We start from the raw sequence: 24,634 nt of genomic DNA on the forward strand, positions 1-24,634 counted from the left end.
GCGCTCCAACCTGGGTAACAGAGTGAGACTCCATCTCAAAACAATAAAAAGAATAAAAAGAAAAAAGAAAAGGGAACTTGGGAGGCTTAGAGAAGAGTCGGAGACCAGAACAACCTTCTGGCTGGTGTCATCAGAAAGATTAAAGAGACCTGAGACCAGGTGCAGTGGCTCACACCCATAATCCCAACACTTTGGAAGGCCAACCCAGGCAGATCACTTGAGGCCAGGAGTTCGAGACCGGCCTGGCCAACATGGCGAAATCCTGTCCCTACTATAAACACAAAAATTAGCCAGGTGTGGTGGCTTACACCCGTAGTCCTAGCACTTTGGGAGGCTGAGATGGGAGGACTGCTTGAGGCCAGTAGGTCAAGACCAGCCTGGCCAACATGGTGATACCCCATCTCTACTAAAAACACAAAAATTAGCCAGGTGTGATGGTGGGCGCTTGTAATTTCAACTACTCGGGAGTCTGAGGCATGAGAATCGCTTGAGCCAGGGAGGTGGAGGTTGCAGTGAGCGCAGATCGCGCCAGTGCACTCCAGCCTAGGCAACAGAGTGAGACAGAATAATAATTTAAAAAATAAAGCTGAGGGAGGAGTTCAAGCTTCTTCTACAACGATAGTTTTGGACAATGGATTTCTGATTCCCAGGCAAATGTCTGTTTCCCTTGCCAAGGGCTATCCCTTGGTTTAGCCACTTAATCTCTCTGCATTTCTATTTCCTTCCCCATCTGTAAAATAGATCTATAATAATACACTCATACACTTATACAATTATAAACTATCAATTTACAGGCTGGGTGTGGTGGCTCATGCCTGTAATCCCAGCACTTTGGGAGGCTGAGGCAGGTGGATCACGTGAGGCCAGGAGTTCCAGACCAGCCTGGCCAACATGGTGAAACCCCGTCTCTACAAAAAATACAAAAATTAGCTGGGTATGGTGGTGGGTGCCTGTAATCCCAGCTACTCAGGAGGCTGAGGTGAGAGAATCGCTTGAACGCGGAGGTGGAGGTTGCAGTGAGCTGAGATTGCGCCATTGCACTCCAGCCTGGGAGACAGAGCAAGACTCCATCTGAAACAAACAAACAAACAAACCATAATCATCTATCTTATGGGCTCACATAAGAATTAATGAGACAATCTTTGTGAACTGAGAAGTGCCCTCCAAACGTTAGATGGGGTTAGTGAATTGCTTTATTTTTATCCAGGGGCCAGTAGAGGTACAGAGAGGTAAAGTGACTTACCCAGGATCACACAGCTACTTGCCTGGCCAGGATCCTGCAGGGGTGAATGGCAGGAAAATCTCGCCCTGGTGCCCATCTTTTGCAGGCTGGTCTGGAGGGGCTACAGGAGGCCACTGAGACCAAAAGACCTCTGGTCGCTTGGGAAGGAAAACTCCTCAGAAGAACTTGTTTCCCGGCTTGAAAAGGCGTGGATGAGGAACCGCAGCGCAGCCGGGAGGTAAGTGAGTGGAAAAGCTCATCATTGGCCAGGTGTGGTGGCTCACGCCTGTAATCCCAGCACTTTGGGAGGCTGAGGCAGGCGGATCACGAGGTCAGGAGTTCAAGACCAATCTGGCCAACATAGTGAAGCCCCATCTCTACTAAAAATACAAAAATTAACTGGGCATGGTGGCAGGCACCTGTAGTCCCAGCTACTCAGGAGGCTGAGGCAAGAGAATCGTTTGAACCCAGGAGGCAGAGGTTGCAGTGAGTGGAGATCTCACCATTGCACTCCAGCCTGAGTGACAGGGCGAGACTCCATCTCAAAAAAAAAAAAAAAAAAGAAAAGAAAAGCTCATCATTTGACCCCCAGTCCAGCCCCCAACACTACTCTTGCTGCCCTGCCGCCTCCCCACCTTGTCTTCCAACTGATCCCACTAAGTAGTAACCGCTGATCAGGCTCAATATACGGTTCCTCCCAGAATGCATCACAGGTTCCCACAAACAGGAAACTCATGGCAAAATGACAGGCGGAAACAGAAGAGGTATTTTAAGGCTGGGGTGGAGGGTTGGGAGGTGACTCATAACATGCAGGCAGTTGCTCACTTACTGTATAACCTGAGCAATTCCTTTCCTGGGCCTCAGTTTTCTCATCTGTTCAGTGCGGATGTCGTTAGCCCCAGCTCATAGCTTATGGGGATGAAAAAAAGATGGTTTATGGAAAAGAACTTGCAAATGTCTTGCGAATGGGAAGTGCTCAAGCACTGTTAGTCATCGAGAGGGTGTTGAGATCTTTGGAGTTATCCACTGTGTCCACTCCTGCCCTCAGTGGCATCTCTGGAAACTTCTCTGCAGCCCTTAGAGCCTGGGATGCCTCATTTGAGAAATTCTGGTCTAGCTTTATTAGCCTGCAACATAGGATTAGATAAAATTGGGTTAAATGCTGCCCTGCCTTCGAATAGCGATGACCTTGGACACATTGCTTAACCTCACCAGAGCTTGGTGTTTCAGGAGACAGAACAAAAAAGTAAGTTAGCTCTGTGGGAAGAGTAACTAGGTTTCCCTGCATACTCTGGGATTGTGTGGTAGTTGTTGCAGATGGCTGAATCCCACACATTAAGAGAGAGGAGAGAGAGACTGATACTACAGGCTCACATAGTAAGAGGATCTAGCCTCAGGTGTTGCTGGATCCGGGGACTCACATGATGTCAGGATTCTCTCCCTTCCTCTCCCACCCCAACTATTATCTATGTGTTGGTCTCTGCATAAGGCCTATCCCTTCCCACACAAGTTCAGCAAACCCCAACAGAATGAGAGAGCATCTCTCCCTTAACGTCCATATAGAAAATCCCAAGGAAGGCCTCTAATTGGCCTGGCTGGAGTCACGTGCCTGTCAGGGGCCAATCCCATACTCAGAAGGCTGGTTCCATGACTGTGGTCCCTTCAGAGCCACAGAAGAGGATAGGGGCTGTTCCCACAAAGGAAGGGCATGTGTTTTTCCAAACAGAGTAAGTAGTGTGAGCGAACCAAAACATCACTTCTCTCTGTCACCCCAGGCATGGCTTGCTGGAACCCCTTCACTGGGTTGGTTGGTTGGTTGGTTTTTTGAGGCAGAGTCTCACTCTGTCACCCAGGCTGGAGTGCAGTGGTATGATGTCGGCTCACTGCAACCTCCACCTCCTGGGTTCAAGTGATTCTCCTGTCTCAGCCTTCTGAGTAGCTGGGACCACAGGCGTGCACCACCACGCCTGGCTAATTTTTTTTATTTTTTTAGTAGAGACAGGGTCTCACCATGTTGGCAGGCTGATCTTGAACTCCTGACCTCAGCTGATCTGCCTGCCTTGGCCTGTCAAAGTGCTGGGATTACAGGTGTGAGCTACCGCACCTGACTCATCCTCTACCTTTAAATGATTTTACAGAAGTGGCAGAATTCAGTCCACGGGGGCTCTGGGAGGAACCTCTGCCAAGTCCCGGCATCCCCACCAACATGAAAATGACAGGTCACCCACCACTAGAACTAAACAGTAGAAACATTCTCCAGAACTGTTTGAGAATCCTGCCATAAACAGTTGACAGAAAGAAAGGGGAAAGACGGGGTGATACAAAGACCAGGCTCGCTCAGCTTCTGAACCAACCAACTGCACCCACGGAGAACTTTGGTTTCCTTTCTGAAGTATTTTGCAATCACTGGGGGAAGGGAGAGGGTGCCCTCCTAAGAGGTCACACAACAGCCACCTGCTGGTCAAGTCAGCTTCCCAAGGTATGTTTGGCGCACATGGGCCTTTGTGGTTGTTTGTATTGTTTTGTTTTTTTAATAAGTTGCCAATATTTTAAAATTTGGAGCAATCCCATAAGAATCTGGAATTCTAGACTGGGCGCAGTGGTTCGCACCTGAAATCCCACCACTTCGGGAGGCCAAGGCGGGCAAATCACATGAGGCCAGGAGTTCGAGACCAGCCTGGCCAACATGACGAAACCCCATCTCTGCTAAAAATCCAAAAATTAGCTGGGTGTGGTGGTGAGCGCTGTAATCCCAGCTATTCGGCAGGCTGAGGCAGGAGAATCCCTTAAACCTGGGAGGCAGAGGTTGCAGTGAGCTGAGATCGCACCACCGCACTACAACCTGGGCGACAAAGTGAGACTCTGTCTCAAAAAATAAATACAAATACAAATAAATAAAAATAAAAATCTGGAATCTTGGTCTCGAAGTAGATCTGGCAAACCTAGGCCACATCTTCACAAGGCAGTATTAGATTGGATTTGGGTAGAGTCTACAGCATTGGACAACGTGTGCAGTCTTCAATTTGCTACAGTCCCTATCTCTCTCTCTTTTTTTTTTTTTTTTCTTTTTTTAAGAGTCTGTTTCTGTCACCCAGGCTGGAGTACAGTGGCACGATCTCAGCTCACTGTAAGCTCTGCCTCCCGGGTTCAAGCGATTCTCCTGCCCCAGCCTCCCAAGTAGCTGGGACTACAAGCGCCCACCACCATGTCCAGCTAATTTTTGTATTTTTTATTAGAGGCAGGGTTTCTCCATGTTGCTCAGGCTATCAGGCTGGCCCTGAACTCCTGGCCTCAGGTGATTCGCCCACCTCAGCCTCCCAAAGTGGTGGGATTACAGGTGTGAGCCACCGTGCCCGGCCTCTACCACTCCCTTTTGTATCCCCCAACTCACACCTTGCCCATGTCACTCATGCATATGCCCATGCCTTGCCCCACCGTCATTTGTGAGATCTGCACTAAATGGCCTTCAGTCCAGAGACCAGACATCAGCCACTAATCTGGACATCTTCCTCGATGGGAGGTGAGACCTGCAGAAGAGGAAAACGCTTGCTATGGAGCCTGCAGGCTAAACACACTGATTCTCTGGGGCAAAGAGCTTGAATAGAACTGAGCAAAAACTCCAGCCAGAAAGAAAACTTCGCAGTCAACTCTTCCCCGACCCCACTTTACAGATGGAAACACTAAGGCTTAGAGGAGAGGAGACAGAGCAGGCATTGGAATCACAGTCTCCTGGCTCCAAAGCCAAGTTCTGTCCACCCAGCCAAGCTCCTTCCTTCCTTCTATAAATTTTTGTAACAGTATGTGCAGGGGGCACTCTCGTTAGGCCCTTTGCACACGTCACTCAATCTGTTTTTCCCATTCATTTGACAAGTGTTTATTGAGCTCCTACTGTGTGCAGGAGCTGGACTTGATATTAGGGACATCTTGGTGGAAAACACAGGCAAAGTCTACCCACCTGGCTTCTCAGGGGTCTTAGGATGGCTGGGGAGTGCCTGGCACGTAGTAGGTGCTCAACACATGTGCTTTCCCATGGCCATCTAAGAGGCCTCAGAGTGCCCTCCTGCCATGCCCCCAACTCCTGTGATTGTCTCTTAAGTGGGTACTCAGGGTGATAAGGAGGAATGGGTGAGGGAGCCAGCCTGGATCCACACCCACCCATCTCCATTGTTTGGAAAATAACCCTTTAATGCCTGGCCCTGCTGCTGGCAGCTGAGAGTATAAAATGGGACTCAGAGCCAATCTCTTCCCTCCCCTAAGGCACACCAAGGCAACAACATTTAAAAGGAAAGGCAGCAGTGACATGGAGGCTCCAGATACTGAGCCGTTCCTACGGCAAGAAGGGAGCCAGTGGGGCCCACTGCTGAAGGCCATCTGGCAGGTGTTCCATTCTACCTTCCTCCTGGGGACCCTCAGCCTCGTCATCAGTGATGTCTTCAGGTTCACTGTCCCCAAGCTGCTCAGGTGAGTCTCAGACTTCAAGTGCCCTGCTAAGGTGGGTGGTCTCTTAGTGGCATCCTTCCAGGGCCAGGGGGCTTCAGCTCTCCTGCCTCTGCTTATATATCTGGTGCTCAGGACACTGGAGGGTGGGTGAGAAGGATACTGAGAAAGGGAAATGCTTAATGAGAAAGTGACTGACCCCCAGAAGGGCAAATAAGCCAGTACTTACCTGACTACATCAATTAGCTTTTGCTGTAAAATGCCCCAAATGTGAGTGGCTTAAAATTACAAACATTCATTTATTTAGTTCATGGTAATGTGGGTCAGTAATGTGGGCTGGGCTCAGCTGGGCGGTTCCTGTTTTCTTGGCTGGGTTTTCTCATGTGCCTGCAGTTGTGTATCTGAGGCTGGGATGGCTGTCTATGCTCCATGTGGGTTCCCATCCTCCAAAAGGCTAGCTCAGACTTGTTCATGTGGCTGCTTGGGAGGGTTCTAAGAAATAGGCCAAAAGCCACATTTTCTCTCGAGGCCTAGGCTCAGAGCCAGCATGGCTTTACCTCCACCGTACTCTGTTGGCCAAAGCTAGTTTTGTAGCCAGCCCAGATTCAAGTGGTGTCTGCTCAGCTGCCATAACAAAGCATCACAGACTGAATGGCTTAAACAACAGAAATGTATTTTCTTATGATTCTGGAAGCTGGAAGTTTGAGATTAGGTATCTTCAAGGTGGTTCCATCCGAGGCCTCTGTCCTTGACTTGCAGTTGGCCACCTCCTCCCTGTGTCCCCATGTGATCTTTCCTCTGTGTGTGCCCCCTGGTGTCTCCTTGTATGTCTACCTTTTCTCTTCTTATAAGGACCCAGTCAGGTTGGATTAGGGCCCAGCCTAATGACCTCATTTTAACTTCATTGCCTCTTTCATGGCCCTATTTCCAAATACAGTCACATTCAGAGGTACTGGGGGTAGGAGCTTCCACATATAAATTTTGTGAGGACACAATTTAGCCCATAACAAGTGGGGACAAAAACTCCACCTCTTGATCTTGAGGAGCTGCAGTCAGATTGAAAAGGAGTATTATGGACAGTGGGGGAAATAACGGAGACCATTATTGCAAAAAAGTCAACCACACCGACTGATCCTCCACACCTGGCCTGGTCTGGGCAAAGGCCACACCCGTGGGCACCTCCTCTCACCAGCTGTACCTTCTCCCTCCTTCCCCTGCAAGCCTTTTCCTGGAGTTCATTGGTGATCCCAAGCCTCCAGCCTGGAAGGGCTACCTCCTCGCCGTGCTGATGTTCCTCTCGGCCTGCCTGCAAACGCTGTTTGAGCAGCAGAACATGTACAGGCTCAAGGTGCTGCAGATGAGGCTGCGGTCGGCCATCACCGGCCTGGTGTACAGAAAGGTGAGCCCTGGGGGACAAGTGCAGTCCTCCCAGACCAGGAAAAGCAACATCACTGAGCTGATGATAATGTTACCAGCAGCTGAGAATGCATTCAGTCCTTACTTATTAGAGTCACTCAGGATACATTCTCACTTCCTTAGTTATTTCTCTTTGTTTATATATATTTATTTTTTTGAGACAGAGTCTCACTCTGTCGCCCAGCCCGGAGTACAGTGGTGCAATCTCAGCTCACCGTAACCTCCGCCTGCCGGGTTCATGCGATTCTCCTGCCTCAGCCTCCTGAGTAGCTGGGACTACAGACACGTGTCACCACGCCTGGCTCATTTTTGTATTTTTAGTAGATAAAAGGTTTTGCCATGTTGGTCAGGCTTGTTTCAAACTCCTGGCCTCAAGTGGTTTGCCTCACCTCCTTAGTTATTTCTGTAAGGTGTCGTGTGATCTGAGAGGTAACTCTCTGACCTCATCCCGTCACACACACACCCACCTCCTCCCATGCTCACTCTCCTCCAGTCACACAGGTCTCTTTTCAGTTCCTCAGATATTCCAGGCACCCACCCACCTTGGGGCCTTTGTAGTTCTCACTGTCTAGACACCATTTCCACTCTCCCTAATCTAATTTTAATTTTTGAGCCTAATTTTAACTTCCACTCATTCCCCCTTGAGGATAAAGGCTTAACCTTCTGATAAGGTGGCCTGTCAACTATGTTCCCAGATAATACTGCTTGTAGTAAAAATGACCCCTAGGCTGGGCGCAGTGGTGCACACCTGTAATCCCAGCAATTTGGGAGGCTGAGGCAGGCGGATCACTTAAGGTCAGGAGTTCAAGACCAGCCTGGCCAACATGGCAAAACCCCGTCTCTACTAAAAATACAAAAATTATCTAGGCATGGTGGCACATGCCTGTAATCCCAGCTACTCAGGAAGCTGAGAAAGGAGAATCCCTTGAACCCGGGAGGTGGAGGTTGCAGTGAGCTGAGGTCGTGCTACTGCACTGCAGCCTGGGTAACAGAGCAAGAACCCATCTGAAAAAAAAAAAATTGCATCTGGGCTGGAAGTTCTGTCCATTGACTGTGAATACCTGATTGGAGGCCATAGCTTTCGACTTCTCTTGGTGCAGTGGCTCTTGTCCCTTCAGGGGACTAAGAAGCTAAGTCCCTAAACTGCTGCTGCAAGAGCTATTGGCTCTTGTGGGGTATGGAGCATCTGAGCCAGGGCAGGTCCCATCCCATGTAAGTCTCGCTCCCCGACACCTGAGCTGTCACCTAGGGGAGGAGGGGACAGAGGGAACAGCTCCTGGATGGCCGAGAGGGCAGCTCTTTATGCTGTCCTGCCAGAGTGCTATGTCCCAGGCTCATGTTCCCTGAGCATGCCAGTGCTGGGTGTGTCCTATCCTGCCTTGAGAGTCCACATTTCCTTGAGCCTAAGAGGAAGGCCGCCTGAGCAGGCGAGCAGGTGAGCAGGCGTTGATCTTCCTTTTTCCCATCCACCTGCTGGGAGGCCTTCTTTGATCTCTCAATGAGATCAGATCCCTCCTCTCTAACCTCTGGGCTTTTTTTTTTTTTTTTTTTTTCTTTTTTTTTTTTGACAGAGTTTTGCTCTCATCGCCCAGGCTGGAGTGCAATGGCACAGTCTGAGCTCACTGCAGTCTCCATCCCCTGGGTTCAACCAATTCTTCTGTCTCAGCCTCCCGAATAACTGGGATTACAGGTGTGTGCCACCATGTCCCACTAATTTTGTATTTTTAGTAGAGATGGGGTTTCACCATGTTGGCCAGGCTGGTCTCAAACTCCTGACCTTAGGTGATTCACCCACCTCGGCTTCCCAAAGTGCTGGGATTACAGGCGTTAGCCACCGTGCCCAGCCTTGGCTGCTTTTTTTATGGTACTCATCATAACTGCCATTAAAGCATGAGTGATAGAAATCTTTTTGTTTTGTCTTATTTTTTGAGACAGAGTCTCACTCTGTCACCCAGGCTGGAGTGCAGTGGTGCGATCTCAGCTCACTGCAACCTCCGCCTCCTAGATTCAAGCGATTGTCCTGCCTCAGCCTCCCGAGTAGCTGGGATTACAGGTGCGCAACAGCACCTGTATTTTTGTATACACAATTTCTGTATTTTTACTAGAGACGGGGTTTCGCCATATTGGCCAGGCTGATCTTGAACTCCCGGCCTCAAGCAATCCATCCTCCTCGGCCTCCCAAAGTGCTGGGATTATAGGTGTGAGCCACCATGCCCGGCCAGTAATATAAATCTTTATTATAGAGCCTTGTTCCCCACCTCAAACTCCAGTCCCGGGAGAGCAAGCCTGGTCTCTGTTGTTCACAGCTGTATTTTCAGTTCCCAGCTCAGTGTGAGTCACACAGTGGGCACTCTTCGAAGATTTGTTAAGTGGAGAATTTCTATGCCCAGTCATTCCTGGATCACTTCTTCACTCCCTCACACAGTCACAAAGAGAGGACTACATGTGGAATTTAGCATTCAACAGGCTGGAAGAGGTCCACTGTGACCCCAGGGTTAAGGCAGATGTGAGGCTGCCGGAGAACCAGGTTGGTGTCAGAGAAGCACATGAAAAGTCTCACCCTTGTCATGCCTTCGTCACCCTGGGTTCCATTCCTTGTGTAGGAGCTTACAAGGCCTGAGACTTTGGGAAAGTTGCTCAAGTTCTCTGTGCCTCAGTTTCTTTAGCATAGAATGGGATTAGTAAGTGTTCATTTCATTGATTCTAGTCTCACCTTTTTTTTCACTCTAATACTTCCAAAATTGAGGTGTCTCTTACATGTCTTAATTTAACTGGAAATGGTATTTTCCTTGGTGAGAGAATGATAGAGAGCATTTTATCCATAGCATTTTCTTTAAAGACAGGGTCTTGCTCTGTTGCCCACGCTAGAGTGCAGTGGCACCAACATGGCTCACTGTAGCCTCAACCTCCTAGACTCAAGTGATCCTCCCACCTCAGCCTCCCCAGTAGCTAGCTGAGACCACAGGCACACCACAACCATGCCTGGGTAATTTTTCTTTTTTTTTCCCCAAGACGGAGTTTTGCTCTTGTCGCTCAGACTGGAGTGCAATGGCTTGATCTTGGCTCTCTGCCACCTCCGCCTTCTGGGTTCAAGCAATTCTCCTACCTCAGCCTCCCAAGTAACTGGGATTACAGGTGCCTGCCACCATGCCAGGCTAATTTTTGTATTTTCAGTAGAGACAGAGTTTCACCATGTTGGCCAGGCTGGTCTCAAGCTCCTGACCTCAGGTGATCTGCCTGCCTCGGCCTCTCAAGGTGCTGGGATGACATGCGTGAGGCATTGCACCCAACCCCCTGGCTAATTTTTAAGTGTTTTTGTAGAGATTGGGTCTTGCTATGTCACCCAGGCTGGTCTCGAACTCCTAGGATCAAGCAATCCTCCCACCTCAGCCTCCCAGAGTGGTGGGATTACAGGCAGGGGCCACTGTGCCTGGCCTGGCATTAGATGGAATGAATATGGTAGTGCCTGCTTGGTACTATTCACGGCTGTGAGCGCCCCAGACATGATGAGGCTGTTCATTTAGCACAGTGCCTGGGACATGGTGAGCACTGGGCAGATGACCACCATTATCCATGTTCATCTGGTGTTTTCGTGCGTGTTATTCATTATTACGTCTCCTGTGCTTTAGGGATACTGGAGGATTTTCATTTTTGTCGTCTCTGTGGATCCTCAAACAGCCCTGAGAGGTTGGCCTAAGAGACTTTACTCACCCACCTCACAGACGCGTGAAGTGGGGCTCAGTGGGCGGAGAAGCCACCTGGGATGTCCCTCTGCCCCAGACTCCCCTCTCTACTTCTCTCCTTCCGCCCACCCACCAGGTCCTGGCTCTGTCCAGTGGCTCCAGAAAGGCCAGTGCGGTGGGTGATGTGGTCAACCTGGTGTCCGTGGATGTGCAGCGGCTGACTGAGAGCATCCTCTACCTCAACGGGCTGTGGCTGCCTCTTGTCTGGATCGTGGTCTGCTTCGTCTATCTCTGGCAGGTGCACGAGGGGAGGAAGACGGGATTTGAACGGAGTCCCCCACCCCTCCTTCTCCCCCTCCTCCTCCCCACTCCCACCCTTCCTCCTTCTCACTTAGCATTCAAGAGGCTGGAAGAGGTCCGCTGTGACCCCAGGATTAGGGCAAGTTTGAGGCTGTGGGAGAACCAGGTTGGTGTGAGAGAGGCACATGAAAGATCTCACCCTTGTCCTGCCTTCATCACCCTGGATTCCATTCCTGGTGTAGAATCTTACAAGCCTTCCTCCCCACTCCCCCTGCCCCGGCCCCCTCCTCCTGCACCCCTTCCCTCACCCTCCCTCTTCCTGCATCCCCCCACCTTCTGCCCACGTACCCTCTTCCTCTTCCTGCACCCCTTCCTTTCCCTCCTTCCTCCTCCTCTTCCTCTTCCTCTTCCGGTCTCCTGCTCCACCTTCTTCTCCCTATCTGCTCCCTATCATCTTCCCTCCCACTTCTTCCCTTCTCCCCTCTTCTCTTCTACCCTCCTCCCTCCCCTCTTCCCTCTCCTCCTCCCTCTCCTTCTAGTCCCTTTCTTCCTCTTCCTCTCCTCCTTTTTCTCCTCCCCTTCCACCCCCATCTCCTCCTTCTCCTCCTCCTCTAATCCTGTCTCCATTTGCCTACTATTGGCTGATATAATGGGAAAAGTCTTCAATAAGGATGACCTTCACTTGACCTTGGGCAGGAAGCTCACCCTCTCTGGGCCTCAGTTTCCTCTGTAGAACGATGGCGATGATGATGATGACATTGACACTTCCCCATGTGCTATTAGGGTACCCAGTAGGCGACTTAACCATGTTTTGAAGTTACCAGTAACCCTGGGGCACCACCACAACCACCATCCACAAAACACAAGAAGAGAACATTTTAGGGGGAAAAAATTGCTATTTCGTGTTCAAAAGACACAAAGTAGCCATCAGGACACAACCAAACAAACAAACAAAACATTTGCTTTCCAACTTCATTCCTTTAACTTTGTGGTATAGCGTTTTCTTTTTCTAAATTAAAATCAGACTCTGGGCTAGGCGCGGTGGCTCGTGCCTGTAATTTCAGCACTTTAGGGGGCCCAGGTGGGTGGATCACTTGAGGTCAGGAGTTTGAGACCAGCCTGGCCAACATGGTGAAACCCCATCTCTACTAAAGGATACAAAAATTAGCTGGGCATAGTGACGGGTGCCTATAATCCCAGCCACTCAGGAGGCTGAGGCAGGAGAATCGCTTGAGCCTTGGAGGTGGTGGCTGCAGTGAGCCGAGATCATGCCACTGCACTCCAGCCTGGGTGACAGTGTGAGACTCTGTCTCCCAAAAATAAATAATAAAAATAAAAATAAAAATAGACTCTGTATTGGGAACTGCCTAGGCTCAAATCCTGCCTCTGACCCCTTACGAATCCCTGTGCAAGGAATCTCTCTGCCTCCTGTTCTTGTCTCCAACGTGAGGATCATAATTAACAGGAGCACCCCTGCCCCAGAGGTGCTGAGGCGTTAACGAGCCATACATAGAAAGCACGTAGAACAGCGCCGGACACACAGCTGCACCCTGTAGGTATTTGTAATATTATCATTAGTTACTTTTCCATAAAGAGCAAGACAGTAGATGTTTTTTACACTGGGGACCATACCGTCTCTCCTGCAAATATTCACCTCTGCCCGTGGAGTGCAGAAGTGGCCGTAGACCATACTAAGCAAATAGGCAAGGTATTCCTCCAGTAAAACTCTATTTATGGATGCTGACATTTGAACTGCATATCATTTTCATATGTCATGAAATAGTATCCTTCTGATTTTTTTTTTTTTTTTTTTGAGACAGAGTCTCACTGTGTTGCCCAGGCTTTAGTGAAATGGTGCAACTTCGGCTCACTGCAACCTCTGCCTCCCGGGTTCAAGTGATTCTCCTGCCTGAGCCTCCCGAGTAGCTGGGATTACAGGTGTTTGCCACCACGCCTGGCTAATTTGTGTAGTTTCAGTAGGGATGGGGTTTCGCCATTTTGGCCAGGCTGGTCTCGAACTCCTGACCCCAAGTGATCTACCCACCTCAGCCTCTCAAAGTGCTGGGATTATAGGCATGAGCCACCATGCCCAGCCTGATTTTTTTCAACTATTTAAAAATATTAAAACTATTAAACATTTTTGTACAGCTCATAGGCTCTATGAAAACAGGTGGAGGGATCCATATGTCTCCCATATAGATACTATATGCCATGGTTTACAGAGCCCTGGTTAGGTTTTTGTTTGTTCGTTTGTTTGTTTTGTGGAGGCAGAGTCTCACTCTGTTGCCCAGACTTGAGTGCAGTGGTGCAATTTCGGCTCATTGCAACCTCCGCCTCCCAAGGTTAAGCAATTCTCATGCCTCAGCCTCCCTAGTAGCTGGGATCACAGGTGTGCACCATCACACCCAGCTAATTTTTGTATTTTCAGTAGAGATGGGGTTTTGTCATTTTGGCCAGGCTGGTCTCGAACTCCTGGCCTCAAGTGATCTGCATGCCTCAGCTTCCCAAAGTGCTGGGATTATAGGTGTTAGCCACCATGCCTGAATCCTGGCTAGGTACGTTTAACGTATAATGGCTATCAAGCCTGAGGTGGGAGGATTGCTTGAGGCCAGGAGTTTAAGACTAACCTGGGCAACATACCAACCAGAAAAATCCTGTCTCTACAAAAAAATTTTTTTTCTTTTTCTTCTTTTTTTTTTTTTTTTTTATTGATGTAGTCTTGCTCTGTAGCCCAGGCTGGAGTGCAGTGGCGCAGTCTCAGCTCAGTGCAAGCTCCGCCTCCCAGGTTCACGCCATTCTTCTGCCTCAGCCCACCGCGTCCGGCTAATTTTTTTTGTATTTTTAGTAGACACAAGATTTCACCGTGTTAGCCAGGATGGTCTCAATCTCCTAAAAAATTGTTTTTAATTAACTGGACACGGTGGTGGTGCACACCTATAGTCATAGCTACTTAGGAGGCTGAGGCAAGAGGATCACTTGAGCCCAGGAATTCAAGGTTACAGTGAGCTATGATCATGCCACTGAATTTGAGCTCTGAGACAGAGCAAGACCCTCTTTCTAAAAATTGTAAAAGATGTTTTGTTTTGTTTTGAGACAGAGTCTCACTGTGTCGCCTAGGCTGGAACACAGTGGGGCAGTCTCGGCTCATTGCAACCTCCGCCTCCCAGGTTCAAGCGATTCTCCAGCCTCAGCCTCCTGAGTAGCTGCGATTACAGGCGTGCGCCACTACATCTGGCTAATTTTTGTATTTTTAGGAGAGACCAGGTTTCACCACATTGGCCAGGCTGGTCTCAAACTCCTGACCTCAGGTGATCTGCTCACCTCAGCCTCCCAAAGTGCTGGGATTACAGGCATGAGCCACCGTGCCTGGCCTTGTAAAAACCGTTAATGGCATTTTGATCATAATTGTTGAATACTCCAAAAAAAATCGAATGCTCATGCATATGGTTGTTTTTGCTAGGACAAGGGGCCAGGACCTTTCCCAATGCCTTCACCTTGTATTCCAGGGCCTTGCAAACAATAGGTAGGTGCTTAGCAATTACAACATAAGGCACTCAGTGCTTGATGAGCAGTACATAAATGTCATCATTAGGAAGAAAGAGAGGGAGAGAGGAAGAGCATGGGAAAATTCAGGGCAATTGATCAGGCTGACCCCACTGCTGCTAAAAATCAGACGAGACCAGCTGGGGCACGGTGGCTCATGCCTGTAATCCCAGCAATTTGGGAGGTCAAGGCCGGCAGATCACTTGAGGTCAGGAGTTCAAGACCAGCCTGGCCAACATGGCAAAACCCCATCTCTACTGAAAATACAAAAATTAGCCGGGCGTGGTGGCGTGTGCCTGTAATCCCAGCTACTAGGGAGGCTGAGGCAGGAGAATCACTTGAACCTGGGAGGCAGAGGTTGAAGTGGGCCAAGATCACACCACTGCACTACAGCCTGGGCAATCAAGCAAGACTCCATTAAAAAAAAAAAAAATTAGATGAGACCAACAAGACATCCATAGGTAATGCAACCATGTTACTTTGCATGTTACTTTGCATATTACTTTTCCTGCCTCTTGGTAGACAGTTCCTAACATCACTGTGAGATCTCGGTGAAGGAGTGGACATTGCAGTTGCTACAGTTTAATGATACCATTTTTCCCCCAGACAGAGATGTTCATCTTCCGCTCACATTCCTTTGAGTGTTTTTCCAACCCCTGCTGTGGGCTGCTGTTTACCCTCTGGGCACTTCTCCACTGAGCCACTAGGTAGCGCCATTGCTGCATAAATGAAACAAACTGGCCCAAGGTTAGAAAATAGTGTTCCCAGGCCAGGCAGGGTGGCTCAAACCTGTAATCCCAGCACTTCAGGAGGCTGAGGCGGGTGGATCACTTGAGGTCAGGAGTTCGAGACCAGCCTGGGCAACATGGTGAAACCCCATCTCTACTAAAAATACAAAAATTAGCCAGGCAGAGTGACACCCGCCTGTAATCCCAGCTACTCAGGAGGCTGAGACAGGAAAATCGCTTGGGAAGCAGAGGTTGCAGTGAGCCAAGATCACGACACTGCACTCCAGCCCGGCTCACAGAATGAGACTCCATCTCAAAAAAAAAAAAAAAAAAGTAAATAGTGTTCCTAAGGACTCAGAGGGGAAACTGAGGCACACAGACTGGAGTTGGGGTGGGGTTCGTCGAGAGAATGGGTCCAAATAACCTGTGAAGGAATCTCAGAAAGTCACAGCAACTTAAAAATCACTTATTCTAGCCCCACTTCCACATTTTCCACATACAGGAACCAAAGCTGAGAGGGGGAAGGTAACCATCCCAAAATCACCATAAGGCACTCAGTGCTTGATGAGCAGTACATAAATGTCATCATTAGGAAGAAAGAGAGGGAGAGAGGAAGAGCATGGGAAAATTCAGGGCAATTGATCAGGTTGACCCCACCACTGCTAAAAATCAGACGAGACCAGCTGGGGCACGGTGGCTCATGCCTGTAATCCCAGCAATTTGGGGAGCAGCGTTGCCAGGGAGAACACAGGACATCCAGTGAAGTATGAGTTTCAGACAAACGGGAGAACTTCTCAGTGTATGTCCCAAATATTGCACGAGACTTAGACTAAAACCTTCTTCACTCTTTCTCTTCAAATGTAACTGGGCATCCTGTATGATGAGTCGCTAAATCTGACAACCCTCATGAGGGGTGAAATGAAGATTAGGAAAATAATTAAACGTAGTAAGAGAAAATGCCAAATGAGAACAACTCTATTCCCATTTTGCAGACAAGGGAATTGCACCTTAAGGAGGTGACTTGCCCCAAGGCCACACTCACAAGTGTCAGGGTCAGGATTTGAACCAGGTCCTGATTCCATAGGTCTCAACTTTACCGTTGTGGCTGGGAACACCCCCCAGTCCCACTCGTGTGTGTGCACGATCTGTCTTGAATATAACCCTCTCCCCGTCATGTAAGAGGGCCATTCCCCTCCCTGACATTGAAGGACCCCACCTTCAGCAGGCATCTCCTGTCACAGCAGCCCCCCATGAGCCCAGATCCCTGGGACCTGGTGGCTGCCCTTATCAGATTCCCTGACATCCCCATCTTAAGACCCAAGTCTGACCACCTTCGGGATCTGCAGTTGTGTTACAGGAAAGGGGTCCTGATCCAGATGCAATGACAGGGTTCTTGGATCTTGCGCAAGAAGGAATTCAGGGCGAGTCCATAAAGTGAAGACGAGTTGTTTTGTTTTTTCTTTTTTCTTTTTTTTTTTTTTTTTGAGATGGAGTCTCATTCTGGCACACGGGCTGGAGTGCAGTGGCGCGATTATGGCTCACTGCAACCTCCACCTCCCGGGTTCAAGCGATTCTCCTGCCTCAACCTCTTGAGTAGCTGGGATCACAGGTGCCCACCACACCCAGCTAATTTTTATATTTTTAGTACAGACGGGGTTTTACCATGTTGGCCAGGCTGGTCTTGAACTCCTGACCTCAGGTGATCTGCCTGCCTCGGCCTCCCAAAGTGCTGGATTACAGGCGTGAGCCACCACACCCGGCCAAAAGCAAGTTCTTCAGGGAAGTAAAGATTTAAAAGAATGGCTACTCCACAGTAAGAGCAGCCCCGAGGGCTGCTGGTTGCCCATTTTTATGCTTATTTCTTGATGATATGCTCAACAAGGGGTGGACTGTTCATGCCTTTCCTTTTTAGACCATATAGGGTAACTTGCTGATGTTGCCATGGCATTGGTAAACTGTCATGGCGCTGGTGGGAGTGCAGCAGTGAGGACAACCAGAGGTCACCCTCGTTGCCATCTTGCTTTTGGTGGGATTTGGCCGGCTTCTTTACTGCAACCTGTTTTATCAGGAAGGTCTTTGTGACCTGTGTCTTGTGCCGACCTCCTGTCTCATCCTGTGACTTAGAATGCCTTAATCGTCTGGGCATGCAGCCCAGTAGGTCTCAGCCTCATTTTACCCAGCCCCTATTCAAGATGGAGGTGCTCTGGTTCACATGCCTCTGAGAGCTGTGCTCCTTGGGATCTCCTGACATCCTGCCCCCTCTGTCCCCAGCTCCTGGGCCCCTCCGCCCTCACTGCCATCGCTGTCTTCCTGAGCCTCCTCCCTCTGAATTTCTTCATCACCAAGAAGAGGAACCACCATCAGGTTCGGCTTTGGGGAAAGGGACGGACCAGGCAGGAAGTAGGGAGGACGCCACAGGTCCTGGTGTGGGAGATGGGGAGGGAAGAGTTGAGTGCGAGCCCACGTGTCTGGCTTTGTTCTTGTCGTCTATGAGCTGCCCATCATGCAGACCTGCACCCCTCCCGTCACCATCTCAATGGACAGTGGCTCCTTCCCTCTAGTGTTCAGGCCACAGGCCCTGGGTCAGTTCAATGCCTTTTTCTCTCACCTCCCATCTGTCATCAGATTTGCTTGGCGTCACCTTCAAAATGCATCCAGAATGTCACCCTTCCCAGCGCAGGCTCTGCAAACCCCATGGTCTCTAACCCAGGTCATAGCAGCAAGCCCCTGGCTCACTCCCCGCTTCTGCCCTCAGCCTCTCTCCACTCCCAGCCAGAGCAGACCTGTGCAAACCGAATACATCGCACCCCTCCTCTACTCAGACCCACAGCGGCCCCATTTTCCTCAGACTGAGCCAAAAACCCACAGTGGCCCACCAGGCCCACCCTGAACTGGCCTCATGGCTTCCAACTTCACCTTCCACCCTTCTCCCTCCCTTCCCTGCCTTCTCCCCCACATCCCCCGTCCTCAAACCTGCCCGATTTCACACATCCCTCCAGGCCTTCGCTTTAGCTGTTCCCTCTGCCTGGATCACCCTCCCTCCCGAAGACCCTCCGTCAACTCCCTCGCCACCCTCCGGCCAGGAAACAGCACGTCCGTCCCTCTCCTCCCAGCAGCAGCCTCTCCTGTGCCTGCCCTGCGTTCATTTTTGCTTTTTTTTCCCCCCCCCGCACAGCACTTCCCACATCCTACAGGGCCCCGCAGGAAGCACCTGGCAGGGGTTGATTACGTTGTTCTCCTTAGACTGGAAGCTTTGCAACAGCACAGGCTACTCTCTGTGGCAGAGTCAGCATCTAGTTAGTGCTTGGCAGGCAGAAGGTTCTCAATACTTACTGTGTTTGTGAACTATGGAAGAAAGGAGGGAGGGAAGAAGGGGAGGAGAGAGGAAGGGAAGAAGGAAAGGAGGGGAGGAAGGAGGGAGGGGAAGGAGTGGAAAGGAGGGAAGAAAGGAAAGATAGGAAAGGGGAGGAAGGACAGAGGGAAGGACGGAAGGAAAGAATTGAGGGAGGAAGAGAAGGAATGAGGGAGAGAAGGAAGAAAGGGGGAGGGAGGGAAGGAAAGAAAACGAAAGAGAGAAGGAAGAAAGGGAACAACGGAAGAAGAAAGGAGATAGGGAAGAAAGGAAAGAAAGGCGGGAAAGAGAGAGGGAGGGATGGGGGATGGAGGGAAGGAACTTATTTCCTCTCTTGGCCCAGCTGTCCCAACGTCTGTCTGTCACCTGGGCTGTTTCTCCATCTTCCTGAGTGGCCTCTTCTGAAACACTCTAGGCTGGGCACGGTGGCTCACACCTGTAATCCCAACACTTTGGGAGGCCGAGGCGGGCAGATCCCCTGAGGTCAGGAGTTCAAAACCAGCCTGGCCAACATGGCATAACCCTGTCTCCACTAAAAAATACAAAAATTAGCCAGGTGTGGTGACGTGCGCCTATAATCCCAGCTACTTAGGAGGCTCAGGCAGGAGAATCGCTTGAACCCAGGAGGTGGAGGTTACAGTGAGCCGAGATCGCACCACTTCTCTCCAGCCTGGGCGACAGAGTGAGACTCCGTCTCAAAAAGAAAAACCTTCTCCAGGCAGCTGCCCCTCTGATGATACCCCCACCCCCCGCCCCATGGTGAAGCACAGGGGACCCCGAATTCCTCTGCCTGACCGCAAAGCGCCAAGTGACCCTGCTCACGTGCTCCTCTGGCCACACTGAGTGTCCTCTGAGTCATGCTATTCCCTGTGCCTGGGTTTTTGCTGCCCCCCTTTCTCAAACCCCTCCCCTCCCTCTTCAGCTCCATCCCCGCATCCTCTGCCTGCTCAGCACCCACCTCCTGGTCATGTAAGATGTAGCTCAGGCTGTAATCCCAGCACTTTTGGAGGCTGAGGGCAGAGGATCACTTAAGCCCAGGAGCTCGAGGCCAGCCTGGACAACATAGCGAGACCCCAACTCCACAAAAAATGTAAAAGGTTAAAAAAACAGATGTAACTTGGGCATCAACCACCTCCAGGTAGCCTTCCTGACAGTGCCATACCTGGGTGGGCTCAGGCTGCCTCTGTTCTCCGGGCATCAGAGGCTTCCTCCGTGAGGTGCATTGTCCCAAGGCAGATCCTGCAGAAGTCCAGGTACAGGATGATGGTGGTTGGACCAGGACTGAGGGACTGAGACGCTGAGAGGCAGACAGGTTTAGGACGCAGCTTGGCAAAGTGAATGGGATTTGCTGAAGGGTGGCTGTCAGGGTGCAGGGAAGAATTCTCATCTGTCCCTGTCTTCATCTCTCTTTTTCCCTCTGATCCCAGGAAGAGCAAATGAGGCAGAAGGACTTGCGAGCACGGCTCACCAGCTCCATCCTCAGGAACTCGAAGACCATCAAGTTCCATGGCTGGGAGGGAGCCTTTCTGGACAGAGTCCTGGGCATCCGAGGCCAGGAGCTGGGCGCCTTGCGGACCTCCGGCCTCCTCTTCTCTGTGTCGCTGGTGTCCTTCCAAGTGTCTACATTTCTGGTGACGTCACTCTAGTCTCTATGCTGAGCAGCACTGGGGACGGAGTGCGGGGGTGGGGGCAGGGTGAGGTAGGTGGAGCCCCCCAGATCCTACCACCCTGTCCGTCAAAACCCACTCATTCAGGATCCTGTTCTCTCAGGGTCCCTGCTGTCTTCTGCAAGAACTAATTAATCACATTATTCTAGCAAAGGTGGCAGTGGCTGATAAAGTCTGCTGAACTCTCAGAGAGAATTCCAGGCTTCTACCGATGTGGGGAGGAGGGTGCAGGAGGGGCGGCAGAGTTAGAATCCTGGGTCTGAGTGTCTTCCCTGATGCTGGCCAGCAGATGTCCATAGCCACCCTGTCACTGGACGTGATCCTTGTCCTGCCATTCTGTAATTTATTTCAGATTGCTGTCAGAACAACCTTCCTAAACCACAACTTTAAAAATTTTGATACATAGGCTAGGCACGGTGGCTCATGCCTGTCATCCCAATACTTTGGGAGGCCGAGGTGGGCGGATCACCAGAGGTCAGGAGTTCGAGACCAGCCTGGCCAACATGGCGAAACCCTGTCTCTACTAAAAATACAAAAATTAGCCAGTTGTGGTGGTGGGCGCCTATAATCCCAGCTACCTGGGAGGCTGAGGCAGGAGAATCACTTGAACTCGGGAAGCAGAGGTTGCAGTGAGCCAAGATCATGCCACTGCAGTCCAGCCTGGGCCACAGAACAACACTTCTTCTCCTCAAAAAAAAAAAAAAAAAGGACCACAAATGGCACCGACACTTAGAGCCCTCAAGTGCTGCTCCTGCTGCAACTGTAGAGTCATCTTCCAAGGGACTCTAGAATCACAAGTTCCACCATGTCTAGAATAACAACAGTGCTGCCAAGATCAGAATCTCTGCTGTCCCCCAATGCTTGGAACCTAGAGGCATTAGGTTCTCTCCTAGGCTCTAGTGATGCCTAGAGCCACGGGGCTGCACACTCATTGCCTTTAGCAATGCACTGTGTCTTTGGAAAGACCTTGCGTAGCTTATGACTGAGGAGAGGACATGTGTTAGCAGCATTGGGAGTGGGATCTATGGAGGGAAGCACATGGCGGACACGGCAGGTGGGCCACATGGACGCTGCAGGCACCACAGCTTGCCTGGGCTGCCGTATCCATGCTTGCGTGTCTCACTGTGGCCCCATGTGTTCCCCCACCCCGACCCCCCCAGGTCGCACTGGTGGTGTTTGCTGTCCACACTCTGGTGGCCGAGAATGCTATGGATGCAGAGAAAGCCTTTGTGACTCTCACAGTTCTCAACATCCTCAACAAGGCCCAGGCGTTCCTGCCCTTCTCCATCCACTCCCTCGTCCAGGTGAGGTGGGTACAGGGGCTGGAGCCATCCTGAGAGAGTGCGTGGGCTACACCTGGCTCCAGCTTCCCTACGCCTGCCATTTGCAGAGGAGAGGGAAGACAGAGTGGGAGGGGACGGATGGTGTGGAGCTGGAAAAAAGGCAAGTAGGGGCAAGAACAGAGGTAAATAAATAAATAAATAAATAAATAAATAAATATTTATTTAGGATGGAGTCTCACTCTATCACCCAGGCTGGAGTGCAGTGGCCTGATCTCGGCTCACTGCAACCTCCACCTCCCGGGTTCAAGTGATTCTCCTGCCTCAGTCAACCAAGTAGCTGGGACTACAGGTGCATGCCACCATGCCAAGCTAATTTATTTTTTTGTATTTTTAGTAGAGATGAGTTTTCACTGTTGGCCAGGCTGGTCTTGAACTGCTGACCTCAGGTGATCTGCCCATCTTGGCCTCCCAAAGTGCTGTGATTACAATGAGCCACTGTGCCCAGCCTTATTTATTTATTTGTTTGTTTGTTTGTTGAGACAGGGGCACCTGACTCTGTCACCCAGGCTGGAGTACAGTGGTGCGATCTCAGCTCACTGCATTCTCAAACTGCTAGACTCATGTGATCCTTCCACCTCCCAGCCTCCTGAGTAGCTGGGACTACAGGCGTGGGCCACCACATACAGCTCATTTTTTAATTTTTTGTAGAGACGAGTCTTGCTATGTTCCCCAGGTCCTGAACTCCTGGCCTCAAGTGATCCTCCTGCACTTGGCCTCCCAAAGTGCTGGGATTACAGGCATGAGCCCCTGCACCTGACCGAATCTCTGTTTTAACGACTGGTCTCTTTCTTCCCCAAAGATGAGTTTGTGACTGAGAGAGCGCCCCCAGGTGGACAACATTTGAAATTGTTCCACATAATGACGATAATCTTACTGGAAAAGCCACCATCCTTTTCCCAGATCTTGTCTGCAGAATGGCAGCTGGCTTGATCCAGTGTCACTGATTAGTAGGAGCGAGGAGGTGGGAGATCGCCACCATCAAGGTCACCACTGGGGTTGCATCGTTTCCCATGAACTAGAAAACTTTGTCCTCACACCTCCTGTGCACAGAGCTTATGTGCAGAGAGCTTGGTAGACAGGAAACTGTTGCCACACATCTTGAGACACCGACACCCAAAGTCCGAGTTCTTTGCTCTTCTTGCTGGTTGACCTGGGGCTTCGGCTTTCCTAGGCCCGGGTGTCCTTTGACCGCCTGGTCACCTTCCTCTGCCTGGAAGAAGTTGACCCTGGTGCCGTGGACTCAAGTTCCTCTGGAAGCTGTGAGTGCTGGGTCTGGCAGGAGGGGTGTGGGAGGGATGGGGGATGTGGGGGCTGCCCCTGCCCATAATGGCAAGCCAGCATCAGCATGGGGGCAGATGGGGGCTGCACGCAATGGATGGCACGTGCAGATCACGCCATCTGCGTGTCACTTGGAAACAGGCACCGTGCTTCTGTTCTTTCTGCTAGCCGTTCAGCGACCACTCATCGAGCACCCACTTCGTGCCATCCTGGGTGTACAAGAGGGAACACTCTAACACAGTGGTCCCCAAGCTTTTTGGCACCGGGGACTGGTTTTGTGGAAGACAGTTTTTCCATGGACCAGGGTGAGGCGCGTGGTTTGGGGATGATTCAAACACATTCCAATTGTACACTTTATTATTATTACATTATAATATAAAATGAAATAATTATACAACTCACCATAATGTAGAATCAGTGGGAGCCCTGAGCTTGTTTTCCTGCAACCAGATGGCCCCATCTGGAGGTGATGTGAGACTGCGAGAGATCATCAGGCATTAGATTCTCATAAGGAACACGCAACCCAGATTCCTCGCATGCACAGTTCGCAAGTGTTCATGCTCCTATGAGAAGCTATTGCTGCTGCTGATTTGGCAGGAGGCAGAGCTCAAGCAGTGATGGGAGTGATGGGGCGTGGCTGTAAACACAGATGACACTCTGCTCACCTGCCCTGCACTCACCTCCTGCTGTATGGTCCAGTTCCTAAGAGGCCGCAGACTGGTACCAGTCTGTGGCTGGGGTTGGGGACTCCTGCTGTAACAGACCAGGTCCGTGTCCTCATGCAGAAAGTCCAAGGTGATAAGCACGGCAACATTCTGATCAAGCTAGAAAATAGCAACATTTCAAGTACCATTGCACGATGAGACTCACCAAGCTCGTTACCCGGGCTTCCCCCTCCACCCCATCCTTTTGTTACCCCATTGGCCAAGCCACCCTCCCCCTTGTACTGAAAAACCTGGGCAAACTGTGTACCTGGAAAACACTCACACAGCGGTTAGAAGCCTAGCCTGTGGCATTGAACTGCCCAGGTCCAAATCCCAGCCCCAGCACTGACTAGCTGGGTGATCCTGACAAGTAGATCGTCTCTCTGAGCCTCAGTGTTCCCATCTCCAAAATGGGCATGTTAATCATCGTAGCAGCTAATTGTGAGGATGGATTTAATTGATCTGGGCTAAGCCATGAGAGCTTTGATTTTTAGAAAATCTTTCAGGCGATTCTAACTATGTGTTAAGGATCAAGAACCACTAATCTAATTACACTTGTTGTCACAGGGAAATCATAATAATAATAATAATTTTTTTTTTTTTTGAGATGGAGTCTCGCTCTGTCATCCAGGCTGGAGTGCAGTGGCGCGATCTCAGCTCACTGCAACCTCCGCCTCCCGGGTTCAAGTGATTCTCCTGCCTCAGCCTCTCAAGTAGCTGTGATTACAGGTGCCCACCACCACGCCTGGCTAATTTTTGTATTTTTTGCTAGAGACAGGGTTTTGCCATGTTGGCCAAGCTGGTCTTGAACTCCTGACCTCAAGTGATCCCCCCAACCTCTGCTTCCCAAAGTGCTGGGATTACAGGCATGAGATACTGTGCCGGCCACAGTGAAATTGATAACACCCCCTTCACTCTGGGAAGGCGGGGTTCCATGATAATTTATGTCAGAAGTCCACTA

At 50.4% G+C, this 24,634-nt stretch overlaps 1 protein-coding gene across 2 annotated transcripts in view; it reads left to right on the forward strand.

Annotated features, from left to right (window-relative positions):
* Positions 1–24,634, forward strand: part of ABCC6 (ATP binding cassette subfamily C member 6) — a 70,888-nt gene that overhangs the window by 13,171 nt on the left and 33,083 nt on the right. For both annotated transcript variants that reach the window (XM_025370498.1, XM_025370497.1), the window contains exons 7-14: positions 1,329–1,460; positions 5,480–5,683; positions 6,881–7,058; positions 10,895–11,056; positions 17,601–17,693; positions 20,109–20,312; positions 21,509–21,652; positions 22,863–22,950. In XM_025370498.1, coding sequence (XP_025226283.1) covers positions 1,329–1,460; positions 5,480–5,683; positions 6,881–7,058; positions 10,895–11,056; positions 17,601–17,693; positions 20,109–20,312; positions 21,509–21,652; positions 22,863–22,950 — 1,205 coding nt within the window. The remainder of the gene's footprint in view (positions 1–1,328; positions 1,461–5,479; positions 5,684–6,880; positions 7,059–10,894; positions 11,057–17,600; positions 17,694–20,108; positions 20,313–21,508; positions 21,653–22,862; positions 22,951–24,634) is intronic.

The sequence above is a fragment of the Theropithecus gelada genome, chromosome 20, assembly GCF_003255815.1.
Source record: "Theropithecus gelada isolate Dixy chromosome 20, Tgel_1.0, whole genome shotgun sequence".
NCBI classification, from domain to species: domain Eukaryota; kingdom Metazoa; phylum Chordata; class Mammalia; order Primates; family Cercopithecidae; genus Theropithecus; species Theropithecus gelada.